Raw genomic sequence first — 15226 nt, 5'->3', positions numbered from 1 at the left:
CACAGCCTTTCTGTGTTGTCTACACCCAAAGGGCCCAAGCCGTGGGCTCACCCAGGCCTTTCCAGAGAACTGGATTGCATGAGGAGGCCCAAGCCAATCCCTGGGTGGTGGGGTGTGGGCAGGAACACCAAGGAAAAAAGACAAAGCTGAGGCAGGTGTGGCCTTGGCTGTTCATTCTGTGTTGGCCCTGGGGGTGAGGGGCAGCGGGGTCAGCACAGTCCTTAGAGAGTCAGCTGAGCTTGACAGCCTCAGAGGTATCTTTGGGGTCAACGATGGGAAGGGCAGGAAGTAAAGTGCTTGCAGGGCCCTCTGGGCTCGTGTCCTAGCTACTCTCCTTGCTCCAGACGCTCCTGGATGTGCAAACAGGACTCTCCAAGGCCCGACCAGCCAGGCTGGGGTGAGGTGCTGTCCTGATGCCCCTAGGGCCGGGGGCCCGGACAGGGGGAGCCCAGAACCACTGATTGTCCACTGATTGTCTGCTTGTCTCTTCGGTGGCCCTGGAGCTCTGCCTGGCATCAGGCTGTGGTCCAGGATGGGCCTCACCTGCGGAGTCGCTGCAGCTGGGGGAGACACGGAGAAACAGGGGGTCAGGGGACTACCATCACATGTGACCCCCACCCCTGTGGCCACTTACCTCACTCTCCACCAGGTTCCGCCGGTACAATGCCTCCTTCGCGGCCTCCTAGGGAAGGGGTGATTGGTTGACATGTAGGATGACCCCAACCCTCTAACTCAGTATCCACCACACAGGTCGAGCTTACCCTGCTTCCGTCATAGCCCAGGCGCCGGGCAGCCTCTGTATAGAAGTGCAGCTGGCGCTCCAGATGGCTTGCATACTCTTGAGAAACGGAAGTGGGGGTCAGGGCCAGGCTTCTCCCCACTTTTGTCTGTCCCATACAATGGGGATTCTCAGTTCCCTACCCACTGCACACACCCCTCTCATCACAGACCTCTCTCCAGCCCCTTTCTTGACCCTCTCTCTCCAGACACACCACTCCTTTCCAGCCCCATTTCTGCTCCTACCCCTGCGGAGGGCAGCACCTCCCTGCTCCAGCTGTGCCCTCTGCCACTGGCTACGCTGTACTACGTCCTGGTACTGCTGGGCCACTTCTGGAGGTACAGGCCGGCGTGCCTGCCTCAGGGCCAGGATCTGGAGGGTACAAAGGGGGCTGTGAGCCAATCTGGGCCGCAGTCCTACAACTCGCTGCACCAAGCCCAGCAGGGCAGGCACCTACCTTCCTTTCTAGCCGCTCTTGGTCAAAGGCCAGCACACTAAGGCTATGCAGGGGCCGTGATGATCTGCAGGGTAGAGAGGGGGATGAGGGGATACAGAGGAAGTGGTGGGGATCCACAGGAGTCAGTGGGCAGAGGCACAGGATGGGTGGGGCTAGGGGAATCACATAAGGACCTCAAGACATCCAGAGACCAGGAAGGGAGACCTGTTGCCAGACGTTCTGGGTCTGCCTGTCATCCTGACACTCAGGAAGGGGAGGCAGGGGACACGAGTGAGGAACAGAGACAGAAGAAAGTACAAGAGTGAAGACAGAGGAGGCCTGGTATGTTGACATTGGTCAGATCACAAAAGTTCTTAAAGAACAAGTGGAGGCTTGGAACTGAATTCCCCAAGGGAAGGGGGTCAAGCGCGGCTCTGACGTGGGATGGGGTAGTCTGATTTGCCTGCTAGAAACTACACAGGAACTGAGACAAGAGGACTCACGTCAGTGTGGCGCAGCCCAGACTTACCTGTTGCCTGCTTCCTTTGAAGACGCAGGTATGAGAGGAACCTTTGCTTTGGGCCCAGTGACCTGTTTTGGTGGAGAGTCAGTCCAGTGAGTACTGAGTCTCTGACCGTAGCCCTGTTCCCAGAGGTGACTGAGAGGCAGGGACTCACAGTGGGCACAGCTGCTGGGATGTGATCAATGACCAGCCACCTCTCAGTTGTAGTCTCCAACTGCTGGGCTGTCAGTGGCTCCCGGATGCGGACCATCACCTCAAGGCGACCCCCTGTGGGCCGGCGGCCATCCAAAACCTAGGTGGGCATAAGTGCTGTAGTGGAGCCAGAGACTGCCAGGGATGACTCCAGTACCAGAGCAGAGGGCAGAGCATGCAGCACTGGCTTACCTCCAGGATCTCGTGGACCTCACAAGCTGTTTCCAATGTATCCAGCTTCAGCTGGGCTGTCCCCAGCACCCTGTCAGTCTTAAATAATCCCCTGTGTGGAGGAAGACATGATGGTCAGCATGCTGCTCCACTGCCCTGGAGCCCAGAACTGGTGATCCCTGCCTCACCCCTTGTGGACCACTTCGAACTTGATGCCCTTGGTTTGGATGGCCCTTCGGAAGCCACGGTGGCCACGGTTGATGCAGAGTTTGAACTGCTCCTTGAATTCTATGCAGGGAAGGAGGGAAGAACGAGAAGCAGCTGGGAGTGGGAGTGTGCACCGGGCTTTTACTCTGTGTGTGTGTGTGTGTGTGTGTGTGTGTGTGTGTGTCTGCGCGCGAGCTGTGTATATATGTTCACGTGAGGGTTACAGTACAACCTTGGGTGTCAGTCTCCCCCTTCCACCTTGTTTGAGAGCTGTGAACCCCATGTGGCCCACAAGCTCTCGTCTCCTCACTGCAGGAGTGTGGGGCTGTAGAGCCATGTTGTTGTGCCGGTTTTAAGTCAGATCTGGGGATTCAAATCCACACCCTTCTACTTGTCTTGCAATTGCTTCACCCACTGAACCATCTCCTCTCTGTCCTTGTCTTTTTTTTTTTTTGAGGGTGCTGGGGTGGGAGCCCAAGGCTTGTGCATGCTAGGGAATACCTCTGAGGTAGATTCCCACCGTGGGTTATCTTCTGCAGAGGACAAGGTGACTCACCAGGGGAGTCTGTGCTTTTGATCACGCTGGTCTTATCTTTCTGAGCTTCCTCCTATATCAGGAAGGAGGGGGGGAATGATCAGGACCTAGGCCAGATGTGGGCTTCCCCTTGCCTTGATTCTTGGTCCACACCCACCTAACAGATTGGACCTACCACATTGGGATAAGGGAAGTCGAAGCGGACAAAGGCATCCAGGTCACTGGGGGACAGTCCTGTGGGTAGACAAGGGTCAGACCTAGGTAGAGAGACCAGCCCACCCTTGCCTCAGGGCTGCCTCCTCACCTGGGGGTGTGGGCAAGTTGATGCCCTTCACAATAAACAGGAGCATGTCGTTGTTGCTCAAGTCCGGAAAGATCCTTTCAGTAGGCAGGGAGACAGAGGTAGGCACCTCAGCCCCCACCAGGGCTCTCACCCCCTTCAGTGGAGCAGGGGACCCTCCAGATCTCACAATCAGGCTGCAGACTTAGGCATTCCCTTGCCTGACTACTGGGCTCCCTGCTGAGTGCTCACGTTATTATCTGGTACTTGCTTCTATGGCTTTATATGTGTGTGTATGCGCCTTCTATGTGGTTTTATGTATATTATGTGTGTATCTCCTCTCTGGTTTTGTGTGTACTGTGTGTGTAAACGCACATGCCCCTTTCCTTGCTGCCCTATCTCCCTGGTCCTTGATTGCCAGTTTTGATGAACTTGGCAGCATCTGCTCTTTACTATACATTCCTGAAGTCCTACTAAGTGTCAGCCAGGAATCTAGTTGCTAGAGGATTCTTTACTTTTGAGGCAGTCCCGTGTAGCACAGGCTGGCCTCCAGCTCCTCATGTAGCAAAGCTGGCCTTGAGTTTCTGATTATCCTGCCTCCACTTCCTCAGGGCTGGGATCTGGTTTACGCAGTCCTGGAACCCAGGATCTCACACTGAGCGACACACTCAGCACCTTCCTTTCGCTTACTGATTATTTTCTGAGTATCTGCCAATTGTCGGCAAGGGCCCTGGCCAATACAGCAGCTCGTGCCTGCCCAGAACCTTTGGATGTCTGTTCCCACCATCTATTCACTCTTGGTCAGGACCAAGTCCAGATACAGATGCCACAGTATGGCTCCCTCCCAGCAATACCCCAGGCAGGGCTTTGGGCCCTACTTGATGACACTGAAGGTCCTTTGCTCAAAGCGGGCTGCAGGTGTGGGCAGACTGCGGGCGAAGGCTTGTTTTAAGGTGTCCATGCTCCGCTTACAGTCTTCTGCCAGCTTCTCGAACCTGTTAAGAAGGCACTGCTCAGGGACCTAGCTAGCTGGACTGCCAGTGCAGGCCCAGTGGAATGGGCACTTACTTAATGGTTTCAGCAATGTTGCCCAGGTGGGTGAACTGTGTGGAGTGGTTTAGACACATCTGCAGGGGAGAGAAGTGGAGGGTGAGTGGGAGGCCAGGATAGTATAGGGGACAGGGACAGGGCCATTGGTGGGGCCTTACTTCATGTTGCTGTCTCAGGAGCTTGGTAAGCTCCCCATAGCGACGCACGGCCTCCTGAGACATGCCTGGGCCAGGCCGCTGGACCAGCACAAAATCATCCTTGTTGACAGGAGCAGGTGGCACCTGTGGAGGATGAGGCTGCTAGGCACGGCCTACTGACCTGCTGACCCACCGGGAACAGCTTACCTGGGGCTCTGTCAGCCTCTCTACCCATTACTCATCTCCTGTGTGGGGCCTCCCCTCAATTCCTACGCTGTCTGAATCAAAACATTTTGGGCATCCGAGCCCATCTGTGCAGGCCCTGCTCTGTGGCTGGGGACTGGGGGATGCAGCAGCGAACAGACAAAGCCAAACACTGAGGCACACAGCGGTGACATCAACACATGAGAGTGGAAAGTCTGAGGGCAGCCAGGATACTGTGAGCCCAAGGCCTGTGTGTACAGAGACCCTATCTGGAAAGATCAGAACCAAAGATGTAAGAAGAGTGAGTGAGCCCGAGGAGCACCCAGGGGAGCACCGGGGGAGCACCAGGGGAGCACTCCAGGGTGAGAAGACCCTGCAGCTAGACTGTGGCTGGTGCTAAGAACAGAGGAGGGGGAGGGAGGCAGATCAAGACCATGGGCCACAGTAAAGTTTTGGATTTACCAATGTGTCACTGTGGTCTCCCTAGCTAGAATGTGTGTCCTGTGAGGGTAGAGGTTTCTGTCTATTTTATTTTGCTCAACATTTTGTCCCTGGGACCCAGCGTGTGCTCCATACAGATTTTCTGTCATGCTGCTGCTGTCTGTCACACAAGGGATCCCAGGATCTTGCTTGATTTTGAGGTGGGAATGACTTCAGGTCTCCAAAGACAAAAATAATGCTCTGAGTGAACAGTCCTATCCAAAGTGGCAGAGTCTGTTAACTGTCTTCAGAGATTAGGCTCTTCTCTAGTAATGGCCACAGTATTGCTCCTGCAAGAAACTGCAAGCCCCAGAAGACTTTGCAGCTAGCCACATAGCTAACTCTAGCCAATGGGAGACAAACAAAAGGATGGGTTCTGGAGAGAGGAGTGTTTTGCTGTAGAGGAACAGAGAGGTCAGGATGTTCCCAGGTGCTGCAATGACTCCTTTAAGTCACTCTGTCCTTTTGCTCCACCCTTCCCATGGGCGTGAGACAATGGGTCAATGACCCGTTTGGATCATGTGGACTAGGACAAGACCCTAGGAAGACGAAAAGCAAAACTATGGCAGGAGCGTGGGCCCCACAGGCATTGTGTTGTAGTCTATGCTGACATGTGAGAAGTAACTGTCTCCTTTCCACAGGTCACGTGGCTGCTAAGGGACCCGAAGGCAGCTTGCACAGGTACACAGGCCTCACCTTGGCAATATCCACAGGCAGTCCATTGCGGGAGGCCTCTAGCATGGGCTCCAGCCCTTTGGCCTGGCGCAGATGCATCTTGGCGCCCTCTACGTCGTTCTTTTGCTTGGCGCGCAGCGCAGCCTGAAGGAGCTGCTTCTTACGGCCCTCCAGGAAGGCCAGCTGCTGCTGGGCTAAAGGTGGGAAAGCCTCAGTGGGGCTGCCCAACCCATTGAGGTTCAGCTGGCCTGGGCAGCCAGGATGGGTGGGGTACTTACCCCTGGTGGAGGTGCCCTTGGAAGCAGCTTTGCCTGCTGGGGCTGGTCCTGATGGAGGTGCCCTGGAGGGCGAGGCCTTCGGCTGGGCTGTGGAGGCAGCAGGGGTGTTCTGCTGAGGTAGAGAGAGGTCAGATTGTCCCCAATGCCTGCAGTGACTCATTCTCAGGTGTCAGAACCCAAAACCAAAAACCTATCTCTGTCTTCAACAGGGTCTTGTGTGTTTCAGGCTGGCCTCAAACTCGTATGTAGCTAAAACTGACTCTGAACTCGCGATCTTCCTGCCTCAGCCCCCGAGAGCTGAGATCACAGGTAGAAGCCGCTATGCCTGGCTCATCTCCAGCACTGAACGTACTTATGGTCCTGTTTCCACCTCTGCTCTGCAGCAGCTCTGTACAGGGAGGCTATTCTATGCTGGCCCTTTCTGTAGACCAAAGGACTAAGGCTGAGGGAGCAGCAAGGTGGCAGGCTGATGGCATGAGGCTGGCCACTCCTCTTTCTCTCATTATCCCCCCACCTCGGCCCTGACCCCTTGCACCTTCTTTGGAGTCTCTTCCTCTTCCTCATCTGAGCCTTCTTCGTGGTTGGCAAGCTTCATGGCGGTTTCTAGGACTCCCACCAGGCTCTGCTGAGAAGGCTCCGCAGACTCCAAGCCCTGAATTGGGGGGAAGCCTGGGCGGCAGAGTGGCCTGATCAGTTCCCCGCACTGTCGGAGGCCATCAACCCCTCCTCCCACTAAGGAATTTTAGGCCTTTCTCTGTTGGTTTTTTTGAGCAACTTCACTAGGTAGTTCAAGTTGGCCCTGAACATGCAGTCCCTCTGCCTCAGCCTCCCAGGTTCTGGGATTACAGATGTGTGTCATGCCAGTCTTACTGCTTTCTGTACCCCAAAGATGGAGCCTTGCTGCATGCTAGCGAAGTGCCCTAGCATTGCTCTGGACCCTCCAGCCCACCCGAGTCTGACCTGATCTGAGTGAAGGAGCTGAGACTGCCCCTCCCCAGGCTGCTGCTCATTCCCATGGTGCCTGCTTCTCTTGTGCACCCTGGGCTTGGGCAGATCCTGACAGACCTGTGAGGTGGGCCTCAGCTGGGAGAGGGCCCAGTGTGGAGGGTGTTTCTACAGAAGCTGTGGGTGGCTGAGAACTTCGAGGTTTCTACTCTACGGAGTACCTTGGCAGGGGTGAACGGAATGAAGGAGGGAGGGAGGGGGCGGTCGGAAGACATAACACACTGCAAACAACTTCCTGATGCAAACTCTGCTGTCATGGCTCACTCCACTCTGGTTAAGAGGTCTGCAAAGTTCTTGAGTGCACAGCCACAGCTGCACAAGAGAGCGATAGGTGGGAACAGAGCAGCCAAAGGCCCAGAGGTAGGAGTGGGATGGGGAGCCTGCTCTAGGCCAGACCTTATCTGGGGAAACATACTTTTGGCGGGGAAACCCCAGACACATAGCCTACCTGGGGGCACTGGGAGCTCAGCCACATCCACAGCTCGGCCTGCCTTGTGGGCTCGAATAGCATCTTGGTATTGCTGCAGGGGATAGAGGTGTTAGGGAGCCCTGAGAGAGCTCCTGGGAGCATTTCTCTGGCCCTTACATACCTTGACAATTCGTTCGTGCATGCGTGCCTTCCTCTGGTCACCCTTGGCCTTGGCCTGGGCTGCAGCCACGTGGTACCGCTCCATTCGCTGCTCCAGCGCCTCCAGGAGGTTCTTCGGGGGCTGGGGAACCTCTGGGCCAAAAGAGGTGGGAAAGAGGTTAAGGAGAGAAGGAAATGGGGTACTGGCCCAGTCTGCCCACCTCAAAGGATCTCAGCAGCCTACCTGGCCTGGTGAGTGTTGAGGCAGGAGTCACAGGTTGGGCTGCTGGCAAGGGGGGCTCTGGGGACAGCTGGTCTGGAGACAGAGTTTACAGTTCAGTGAGGGGCTTGCTTGGTTATCTTATGCAGAACCAAAGTGAACAGTAGGAGTAGGAAGGGGCACGGGAGAGGGTCCTCACCAGGTGGAGGGGGCAGGCGGGACAGGTCTACCAGTTCCCCTCGGCTCAGGGCCTCCAAGACAGGGTCAAAGCTCTAGGAGAAAGAATGAGATGGGTAGGGAGGGGATCCCAGGACCCCAGGGGGTTGTTCCATACCCTGCTCTATGGCAGAGGACAGCAGCTGAGGCTCTAAGAACAGTTGATTCTCTAGGAGTTAGCGTGGGCCTGCACGCTGCCTCTGGTTCCCTGCAACAGCAGGGCCTGTGTGTGGGCCAGGACCCACCTTCGCGACTCTCAAGTATCTGGCGGCTGTAGCAGTGTCATCCTGATGCTTGGCTCTGAGAGCAGCCACTTTGTACTCATGCTGGAGGCTCTGCAACCGGGCAAGGGGGCTGCAGGGATCTACAAAGAACACACAAGAAGCCTAGGTTAAGCTCACTACACGGTCCATTTGACTTTCACCACCAAGTTCTGAGTCCCATTTTACAGATGGAAATCTGAGGCTCCAAGGCATCTATCTGCCAAGATAACTCAGCTGCCTAGTGGCACGAGGAACTCTTGCCCCTAGGCCTGGAGGTTTGGGGACACTACAGTGTCTCCCCCAGGATTCATGAAAGCTTAGTGGGGACCTTTTTAATCTGTCAGTTTTCATCTTAAATTTAAACAGTAGCCAAGGCCGGCGCTCCCAGAGCCTTACAATTGTGAGCATTACAGGAATAACTAAGCCTTTCTCTCCTCCGTGGCATCTGTGGGGCTTGGAAGCTGATGGTGGAGCAGACGGTCTCACACATGTTTGGCAACTGCATGGACACCGAACAATGGCCCTGGCTTCGACACCAGTCTTTAAGACCAAAGGTGTGGCAGGTCAAGGTCTGAGTTTGATTTCTGGGGCCTACATAGAAGGTGAGAACTGACTCCCACAGTTGTCCTCCCATCTTTACATACGTGCCATGGCATATAAGTCCTCCCACCGTAACGAAAAAATGTAAATTCAAAAGTGATTGGGAACTCATCAACATCTACTTTAATAAACATTTTTAGATTTATTTATTGTGATGAGTGCTTGACTTGTAGGCGCATCACATGCATGCTTGCTGGTACAGAGGGGTATCGGCTCCTTTGAAAGGGAAATTAAGCCACCATGTGGGAGTTGAGAACCTAACCTGGGTCTTCTTCAAGAGCAACAAATGCTCTTAATTCCTGAGCCAACTCTCTAGCCCCAACATTTACTTCTTAAATCCCATAAAGAGAGTTATCTATTTTTATGTGTCTGAGTGATTTGCCTGCGGATGTGTGCCTGGGCTCTAGGAGGCTAGAAGAAAATGCCCAATCCCACAGGCTTGGAGTTACAGATGGTTGTGACCCTGACCTTAGTGCTGGAAATCAAACCCGTGTCCTCTGTAAGAGCAGCCAGCACTCCTAACCGCTCAGCCAGCTCTCGGGCTCCATATGTCTCTCTTTTTTTTTTTTTTTTTTTTTTGAGACATGATCTTATCATATAGACCAGGCTGGCCTTGAAACTCAAAAGTGTTCTGCCTTCCAAGTACTGGGGTAAAAGGCATATGCTAGCATGCACAACCCTATTTCTTATTTTATAATTTACAGTAAAACACATAAAACTTACTTAACATTGTTTTCCTTTCTTTTTCTGTTTTAAATATGTTTTGTGTTGAGTGGGATGGTGGGACACATCTTTAATCTTAGTCCTCGGAGGCAGAGACAGGGAGATCTCTCTAAGTGCACAGCTGGCTTGGTCTATAACAGTGAGATCTAGGACAGTCAGGGCTGCATGATAAGACCCTGTCTCAAGAAAGGTTTAAAGAATTAGTTTAAATTACTGTACACGTGGAGGTCACATGACGATTCTGTGCAGCTGACTCTGTCCACCTTCACCAGGCCTCAGGGACTGAACTGAGGTGTCAGGCTCTCCAGCCTGTGACTTTACCCATTTCCTTTTCTCTTTCTGAGGAGGGCCCTCCTGTGTAGTACAGGCTGTCTGTCTTCCAAATTATGATTCTCCTGCATCAAGCCACAAGGGCTGGACTAACATGTAACAGCCAGCATGCCTGACTTGCTGGAACCAGTTTTGTGTATGTGTTGTTACAGGTGTGGATGTATGTACCTGTAGAGGTCAGAGGTCAACATCAAGTGTCTTCCTCAGCTGGTTTTTGAGACAGTCTGTCATTGAACTTGGAGTTCTGTTACACTCTCCCATACCCAGCTTTTTACGTACGTGCTTGGATCTGAACTTGGCACACGGCATTACATCCTCCCTCACCATTTATAACGTATTTCCCCAGAATAAAACTCCACCTCTATTAGACACTCACCTCCTGTCATCTCCCCAGCAGGCCACCTGCCATTCCACTTCCTATCCTCATGGATCTGACAGCCCGGGGACCCTAAGACTGGAATTAGTGTCTCTGTCTTTTTTTTTTTCCCGGAGCTGGGGACCGAACCCAGGGCCTTGTGATTGCTAGGCAAGCGCTCTACCACTGAGCTAAATCCCCAACCCCGTGTCTCTGTCTTTTATAGCTTTCTTTACTTAACATCATGACCTCATGAAAACAGGAAACAAAAAATAAAAAACAGAAAAGCTGGGCAGTGGTAGCACATGCCTTTAATTCCAGTAATCAGGAGGCAGAGGCAGGTGGCTCTCTGTGAGTCTGAGGCTGGCATGGTCTACAGAGTGAGTTCCAGGACAACCAGGGCTACACAGAGAAGCCTTGTCTCCAAAACACAAAAAGAAACCAAAAAAAGCATCATGTTCTCCTGGTCCTTCCATGTTAGAGCACATGCTAAAAAGAAATTAACTCCTTTTCATGGCTACATAGTATTCCATTGTGTGCAGAGCCCATATGTTAAGGTCTCTGAAGAGCCTCCATAGACCTTGTATCATCCTGGCCCTTCCCACCATTCACCTGGGGATAGCTGGGGCTTAGCAGAGGTTTGTGCAGTGGTAGATGGGGCCTCCAAGGTGACGCTGGGCTCTGGGGCTGGCGGGCTTACAGGAGCCAGGTGGGAAGTAGTGTGGGTGTGGCTGTGCCCAATTGCTGGCCCCTTCCCCGAGGCTACAGGTGGTGGAATATCGGCTTCATTGATGGTGTTGCCCTTCTTTGCAGAGACCAGCAGGTTTTCCAGCGTCTGAAACAGGATGTGATGTGAGTCTGAGATCAAGTGTGAGCTCGGTGCTCCTGGGTCCTGGCCTTTTCCTGCTCACCTTGAGTCCCCGGTCATAGCGTCGCATCTTGGCGCTGTCCCCAGCTTGCCTGGCACTCTCCACTGCGGACTGGTAGAGGATTAGCCTCTCCTGCAGTGTGGCCTCTATTCCTGGGTTGGGGCTTGAAGGCTTTGGCTACAGGAGGGTGTCGGGGGTACAATCTGGGTATTGACCCCACTCAGCCCACCCTAGCAAACCCTTCAGAGTATGAACACGTATTTCCCTTGGAACAATCTTTCCCACCCAAAATGATAGCGACATCAGAGTTCAGAGGTAACGTGTCACTTGTGCCCAAGGTCATATGTGGAACGGGGAAAGGTGGGCCTTGAACTCTGGTGTGGGTATATGGGTGACTTAGGGAAGGTATACCTGGACCACAGGCATCGCGGGCTCCACAGCCTTCCTTTCTTCTCCAAGGACCTCATTTAGCTCTGCCTGCAGGGATACACGGCCAGGGTAGGAAGTCAAGGCTGCTGGACAGGGAGGGCACTGGGATGAGATAACCTGCCCTGGCCCCATGCTCACCAGCAGGTCCTCGTCAGCCTCCACATCCTCATCTGTCCCCTCCTCATCCTCATCCAGGTCTCTCATGCAGAGCCGGGCCATTTTCTCAATGGCTTCCATTGGCAGGGGACCTGGGGACAGAAAGACACCCCAGCTAGAACAGGGTCCTCCCAGCGCCCCAAAGAACAGCACGGCAAGGAAGAGAACAGATCCCCTTCCCTGAGCACTATGGCACACCACCGTCCTGAAGCCCTTTTAGCCTGATGCTGTCTTCTACCCACAATTGCCAACCCACCCTCCAAGCACTCAGTTCTTGCTTATGCAGTCTCAGCTATGTGGCCAGACACCCTGAGTCAGAGCCTCAGCTCTGCAAGGTTCTCACTACATGACCTTGAGCACGCTACTTCAGCTCCTTGGTGCAAGTTAGGGATAACCAACAGTTCTTCCCGCACAGGCTGTGGGAACTAAAGGTGAGACAAGGCATACAGCGGTCCCTGCCTCATCCACAGATAACAGCACCTTCCTCCTCAGGCTTGCAGCCCAGCACCTTCTTATCATCCTCACGATTGTGCTTGGGGCTACAAGCAAGTAAAATAATGGCTATCGTAAGCTTCCTTAGATAAGTTAGGCAACCACAAGGTAACTGACAGGATCCAGTGTGGCAGAGACAGCATGGACACACTGGACGGGAAGATGGACCCATGCTGTAGAGGGTAGATGTGCTCCTGGCACTCAGAACATTGTACGATTTGGCTTGTCAATGATTCTGGAAGGCCACCATTTCATTACGTCCGCTCTGGATGTGAGTAGGTGAAAACAGACAATGAAGGCGTGGGTCAGAAGGGGCTGTATCCTTAGCATCTTGTGTGTGTTTAAGGAAATGGTACTCTGTAAAGTCCTACAGGAATTGAATTGTCAAACACTGAGAAATACAACTAAGGCTGTATTTTCCATTTGCTTAGTATTTATGTGTGTACGCATACATAGACGCACATGTGTATGCTACAGCACATGTGTGTGCTACAGCACATGGCTAGAGGTCAGAGGACAACTTTTTCTTTTTAATTTATTTTATGTATATGAGTACAATGTAGCTGTCAGACACACCAGAATAGGGCATTGGATCCCATTACAGATGGCTGTGAACCACCATGTGGCTGCTGGGAATTGAACTCAGGACCTCTGGAAGAGCAGCCAGTGCTCCTAACCACTGAGCCATCTCTCCAGCCCCAGAGGGCAACTTTCAAGGGGTTAGTTCTCTCTTTCCACCTCAGGGATCGAACAAGCTTCTCTGCCTACTGAGCTATCTTGCTGGTCCTCTTGTCCTGGTTTTTATTAACTAATACCTTGCCTGCTGTGAGCTTCACCTAAAGACCCACTGAGTGTCTATTAGTGCACAGCGAACTGGTGACCAGCAGGGCTGTGGCTCCCACTTGCGTGCAACCACCTAACTCACGTGCAACTCTCCAAAGACGCAGACTTACCGTCTATTACTCCAAGCAATACTTAGCTTAGGGCCACCGAGAATAGTGAAATTACTCCCATAAAACGTAAAAATCGAGGAGCTGGGAAGATGGCTTTGATGGTTAAGGTACCCACTGCTCTTGCAGAGGACCTGAGCTTGGTTCTCAGCATCCACATGGGGGAGTTCGCAACTACTCGTAACTTCAGCTCTGGGGAATCCGACATACTCTGCTGGCTTCCATGTGTGTCTGCACACATGTAGCATACACACCACAGAGACATATTACACACACACACACACACACACACACACACACACACACACACACACACACACACACGGGCGCGCACAGATTCTAAACAAAGAAGAAAAAGGTGGCAGGAAGCAGATTGGAAAAGACGCAGCCCCACTCACAGCTGATCCTGACAGTCACCCAGAACCCAGACTCCAGGAAGGGAAGTCTTCTGTTTTCCTGCCCCAGGTCCATGCACTGCCCACAGCAGAAGCTCCAAAGACTGTGTTGAGCACCTTACTTACCTTTGCCTTTCAGTTTCTCTAGGGCCTGGGGCTGACCCCCCACCAAAGCCAGGAATTCAGCCTCCAATTCTTCATCATTTACCCCATCCTCAGGGATCATCAGGCCATCTGGGGAGAAGTCAACCAGCAGACCAAGCTGTGGGGACAACCATGGTCCAGTTAGACCCTCCGTATACCCAGGTGGCCAGGAGATCCAGACAGACCACATGGAATGCTGGAACCAAATCTCTAAGAGCAAGCCACTTCTGGGAGAGACCAGGAGGCTGAGACAGGCATATGATAGAATGATGTCCTTTGTTTGAGCACAAGGCCCAGTAGCAGAGAAGCTGCTGAGAACACACCAGTGTGGGGCTGTAAGATGCACTGTCAATAAAGCACATGCAAAGCCCCAGGTTCCATCCCCAGCACAGCAAGGAAAAAAAATTAGAAAATGAAAGCCATGACAAAGCTGGGTCTTTCCTGTAGACCTGCCCTTCTGCTTTGGCTAAGGACCAACAGAATGTGATGAGTTACATAAAATTACCCTCTCTGTAGCTCCAAATTGGTCAAATCCTACCATTACGCATGGCTCCACTTACTGGGAATAATGATTAAGCACTATGTTCTAGCATTTTCCATAAATAATCTCAATATAAGTCCTTACAACTGTCCTTTGATTTAAGGACTCTTCCAGGCTTCCATTCCACAGGTGGGAAAACTGAGGCTCAGAGCTACAAATACATCAGTCCAATGTACCAAGACCAGGAGGGAACTTGAGCACTGAGCTAGACCCTGGGCTCCCAGATTCAAAGATGGGACAAATCCGATTCCCACAGGCTCTGAATCTGGGAGGATGGCTCGGCTACGGTCCTGTAGGTTTTCCTGTGCACCTCTGGACTGACATTTCAATCTGGCCAGGTTGTTCATCCTTATGACCTTGGTTAGGTGTCTTCACCTCGCTGATCCTCAGTGTCCTCATCTGTACAATGGATACAGAGTGTAGCCTGACGCAGTTGATGCAAAGGCCTGAAAAGCCGGTCTGATTGCTTTCCCTTCCCGGTTGGAACTGATGTAGCAACAGGTGTTGCCCGAAACCGGGGTGGGAAGCCAGAAGCTGAATGGCCCAGACCAGTAGGCCATACACGTCGAGAGCAAGCCTCACTTCGGGGGCGGGGCGGAGACCAGGGTTCACCTGGTGGCGGGGATCTGTTTTTTCTGGGGGTGGGGCACTACCGGCGAGTGTGAAGAAAGGTGGGGAGAGACCCTGAGGAAGGGTGGGTAGGTACCCCTAGGTAGGCAGAGGGGCACACACTCACCTGGCGGGCGGTGACAGCACCTCGGCCCGGGGGTGCCTGGGGTCCATTCCTCTTGTGCATCTTCCAGGCTCGAAGCCCGGACTACCAGCCCCTGCACCTTTGCCTTGCCTTGCCTCTTCACCGAAGTCGCGTCTCAGAGCTCGCGCTGTGCCTGAGCCCCGAGTTCCTTCTCTGCGACCGGCCCCTGGGATTCTCGACTTTTGGCCGCCCAGCTTCCGCCTTGGCCTTCGGGAGCGCGGCCACTGGATTCTTGGGCACTCTGCAACTAAACTACATTTCCCGGCAGTC

At 53.2% G+C, this 15226-nt stretch overlaps 1 protein-coding gene across 6 annotated transcripts; it reads right to left on the bottom strand.

The window, feature by feature from the left end:
* Positions 1–158: 158 nt before the first annotated feature.
* Cc2d1a (coiled-coil and C2 domain containing 1A) lies at positions 159–15205 on the bottom strand. 6 transcript variants are annotated; one of them, XM_087593981.1, is made up of 29 exons: positions 14939–15205; positions 13644–13751; positions 11663–11772; positions 11507–11572; positions 11138–11272; positions 10839–11061; positions 8201–8319; positions 7939–8011; positions 7764–7835; positions 7542–7672; positions 7400–7472; positions 6482–6615; positions 5947–6058; positions 5690–5862; positions 4331–4453; positions 4191–4249; positions 4001–4117; positions 3147–3220; positions 3018–3076; positions 2864–2915; positions 2289–2388; positions 2122–2212; positions 1892–2029; positions 1744–1805; positions 1236–1299; positions 1024–1150; positions 762–838; positions 635–682; positions 159–560 (listed from the first exon to the last, which is right to left on the bottom strand). In XM_087593981.1, the coding sequence occupies exons 2-29, from the start codon at positions 13741–13743 to the stop codon at positions 540–542; spliced, it is 2733 nt and encodes a 910-aa protein (XP_087450107.1). In that variant the 5' UTR covers positions 13744–13751; positions 14939–15205; the 3' UTR covers positions 159–539.
* Between the last annotated feature and the right edge of the window lie 21 nt (positions 15206–15226).

The sequence above is a fragment of the Rattus norvegicus genome, chromosome 19, assembly GCF_021556685.1.
Source record: "Rattus norvegicus strain SHRSP/BbbUtx chromosome 19, alternate assembly SHRSP_T2T, whole genome shotgun sequence".
In the NCBI taxonomy this organism is placed as follows: domain Eukaryota; kingdom Metazoa; phylum Chordata; class Mammalia; order Rodentia; family Muridae; genus Rattus; species Rattus norvegicus.
The sequence above is the reverse complement of the archived record's forward strand: the minus strand, read 5'-3'. Positions and strand labels throughout refer to the sequence as shown.

What these genes read in the sequence shown, in the direction of transcription:
- Cc2d1a (XM_087593981.1), bottom strand. Translation starts at nt 13,743, where the DNA reads ATGATCCCTGAGGATGGGGTAAATGATGAAGAATTGGAGGCTGAATTC. An exon ending in CCGCGATGCCTGTGGTCCAG is followed by an intron (nt 11,273 to 11,506) that starts GTATACCTTCCC and finishes ACCCTCCTGTAG; the next exon opens with CCAAAGCCTTCAAGCCCCAA. An exon ending in TTCGAAGTGGTCCACAAGGG is followed by an intron (nt 2,213 to 2,288) that starts GTGAGGCAGGGA and finishes TCCTCCACACAG; the next exon opens with GGGATTATTTAAGACTGACA.